Source organism: Drosophila guanche, unplaced genomic scaffold (assembly GCF_900245975.1).
Source record: "Drosophila guanche unplaced genomic scaffold, DGUA_6, whole genome shotgun sequence".
In the NCBI taxonomy this organism is placed as follows: Eukaryota; Metazoa; Arthropoda; class Insecta; order Diptera; family Drosophilidae; genus Drosophila; species Drosophila guanche.
Window position 1 is genome coordinate 396 of NW_022996359.1, and position 2779 is coordinate 3174.

A 2779-nucleotide genomic window follows, 5' to 3' on the forward strand; every position below is an offset into this window, starting at 1 on the left:
CTCTCGTTTCATTTTTGGAGTTTGTTCTCTGTTCTTTGTATATTGTATTTCTGTCTTGAACTGTAATGTTTTTAGAGTGAGTGAGAGACAAGTTAGTCAGTCTGGTGAGTCCTTGTTCAAGGCATACTATAAGGAATCCTTAAAGATGGAAAAGAGGCTTCGCAATGGAAGCTTTATCTCTTCCAGCAAAAGAAAAAAAAAGAAGAACGAGAAGGGACGTGTGAGACGCTTCTTTCGCGTCACAACTTTTATACCCGGCACTCAGTACTACATCTGCACCTTAGCGGTTATTTGTCAAATTTTACTTTTTTTCTTCATCTGTCATCGAAACCCTTAAGATAGAAAACCTATCGAAAGCATGCAGTGAGTACTTCTCGCCTTGTGTTATTTATTCAAATTTCTGTTACAAACCAATAGGAATGATTTCTGTTTGCTTTCTTGGATAATTCAAGTTATTTAAGGAGTTCCTCTTTTTGAGATGGTGTCATGGCGTCCAATTTCAAACGAACCGCTTCGTGAGCCGTCGCCTTTACGTGAGCCATGCGTCCTTCATAATCAGGTATAATTTCCACGACCTTTTCGAAGGTCCTCTGTGTCGCTGTGCGGATCGATGGGCATTCGGTGAAGCAGGACATTGCGTTCTGCAGCATTCGGTGTAACTTAGTCAGAAACCAGTCCCAGCCCTTAAACTGCTCGCCCGCCAGTATCTTCTCCAGTATGTCCCAATCCAGAGGCTCATCATGGAAGTCATTATCTAGATTTTCTCCATAATGCATCCAGATCGACGAGATGTTGAATGGCCAAGAGTTCGCACAACAACGTAGAGCCTTGATCAGGGTCTGGCTGTATGTGCGCTCGATCTTCAGATTTAAAGGCATCAGGATAGCCGTTATGCTGAGTCGATCAAGGACTGGTTCGACTGGGAGTGGGTCGATTTTCACTTGAGTTCCGTAGTTGTTAAGAAGGTTTGGGGGTCGCTGAAGCTCTGGAAATTCGTGCGAGATAACAGCATTTTTATCGGCGTCAGCTCGGGTCAGACTTCGCGACCCTGGAGGTCGGCCACGACCACGACGGGCCGGTGTCACGGGCGTGAACTGTTTGCCATGGTGCCGATTCGGATGTAGATTGGGAACGGCCTCAAATGAAGGCAGTGGATCGTCTGCCTTTGGCTGATTTCCATTCTTGATTTCCACCTTGGTATTCATTGGAATGACAGCCTTTTCCTGGCGCGGGGTCTTCGGCAATGGAGAAGTTTTTGAAATGGCTGCCTTCCACGGACGCCTGGTCTTGGCCTCAGCCCTACACTCATTGTGCAATTCCTGCTGCATTTTCGCCATGCGCAGCCAAAAGCACTCGCACAGGTTGACAGCAGCTTTAAACACGGGCGAGTCCGGACTGTTGTAGACTCTGCAGTTTTCGAAAATCAATAGAATGTCTTCCAGGACGTCTGCACCGCCCCAGTAGTATGTGTACTCAAATCTTTTCTTGATTGTGTTCAAGTCCATGGGGTTTGCGATTTTTTCGTGGTAGTCCCTGATCTTCAGCTTCACAGCATCGACAGGTTGGTGAAAGTGCAGAGAGGAAGGGTTGCGCGACAACGCATTCGCAGCGGTTCTCAGTTTTAACAGGAAATTGGTGACCCTTCCCTTACGATTGGGTGGCGGCATCACCGGGGGCTGCACAATGCCATTTACCGACTGTATTCTGGGCTCACACCGTGGCGGCCGCTGCTCCCTTGGGACCTGGTTTTCGAGCACGCATAAAGCTTTCTCAAAGTCCTCACGCCGCCTATCATCCATTGTCTGAGAATAGAGATTTCAATACAATTTTCGACCGGCCAAATGGCTGTGGCAAGTGCCACAGGTAGACTGTTCGTAGGCTGTTCGAATTGACACATTCTATCAACCGAAAAACTTAAGTGTAGAGGGTACTAACATTCCCTTTCTTCTCGATGGTGGTTTAATTAAACCTTTTATTCAGTTGCTTTTTTTTTTGTGACAAGCATCTGAAAAGTTTTAGTGATGGCTGATAAAAAAGTAAGCACATCGATACACGCATTGTGTGCTATCGATATTCAGTGTTGAGCAATGCCAATAATATGGCAAATGAAAACGGCTCTCTCGATATATCAGCCATCCATATGAGCCAAAAGCAATGGATCGGGCACGACCATTTAAGGTATATTATATACTTTTCAGGATATTTTGATCACGAAATTGGGTTCATTGTATATTTACGGTATATCGGTATGGTATAATGGTATATTTAATGAATTTCATTGGCCTATTAAATTACATTTTTAAAGGACCTGCGAACGAATTGGAACGCTGATTGCTGATTGATCTTAAGATCAATCTTTAGATCTTTAGAGGATCTAACTGATGGGCGGACAAGAGAGTGAGTGTCAGAGAGGAGTCAGAGATGTGTCTGAATTATAATGTCCTTTTATTCTGCTACTCTTCTGCTACTACTACTATTCTGCCACACCTTTCCAATGGTCCAGTCATCCGTCACCTCCGCACGGGCGAAGTTTGTGGCAGCCATCGATAGGCGGACCACAATGGAAGCACGGCTCACCACCCCCGGGACCAGCACAGCATCCTCTGAGATCTCTCAGGTCCGCCGAGACCAATGGCAGAACTTGTGGGCAAAGGTGGATGCAGAGTTTGAGTCCTGTTCGGTGGCAATGATGGAAGAGGCTCCGGAAGACCAAATATGACCAATAGATGAGGTCTATGAGCAGTGCAGAAATAATAGAGATAGACTGTTAGATCGCATC

General features: G+C 45.7%; 1 protein-coding gene across 1 annotated transcript; it reads right to left on the reverse strand.

The window, feature by feature from the left end:
* Positions 1-452: 452 nt before the first annotated feature.
* On the reverse strand, positions 453-1799 carry LOC117591662 (bromodomain-containing protein 3-like). Its single transcript, XM_034284986.1, has one exon. The coding sequence runs from the start codon at positions 1797-1799 to the stop codon at positions 453-455; it is 1347 nt and encodes a 448-aa protein (XP_034140877.1).
* Positions 1800-2779: the final 980 nt, after the last annotated feature.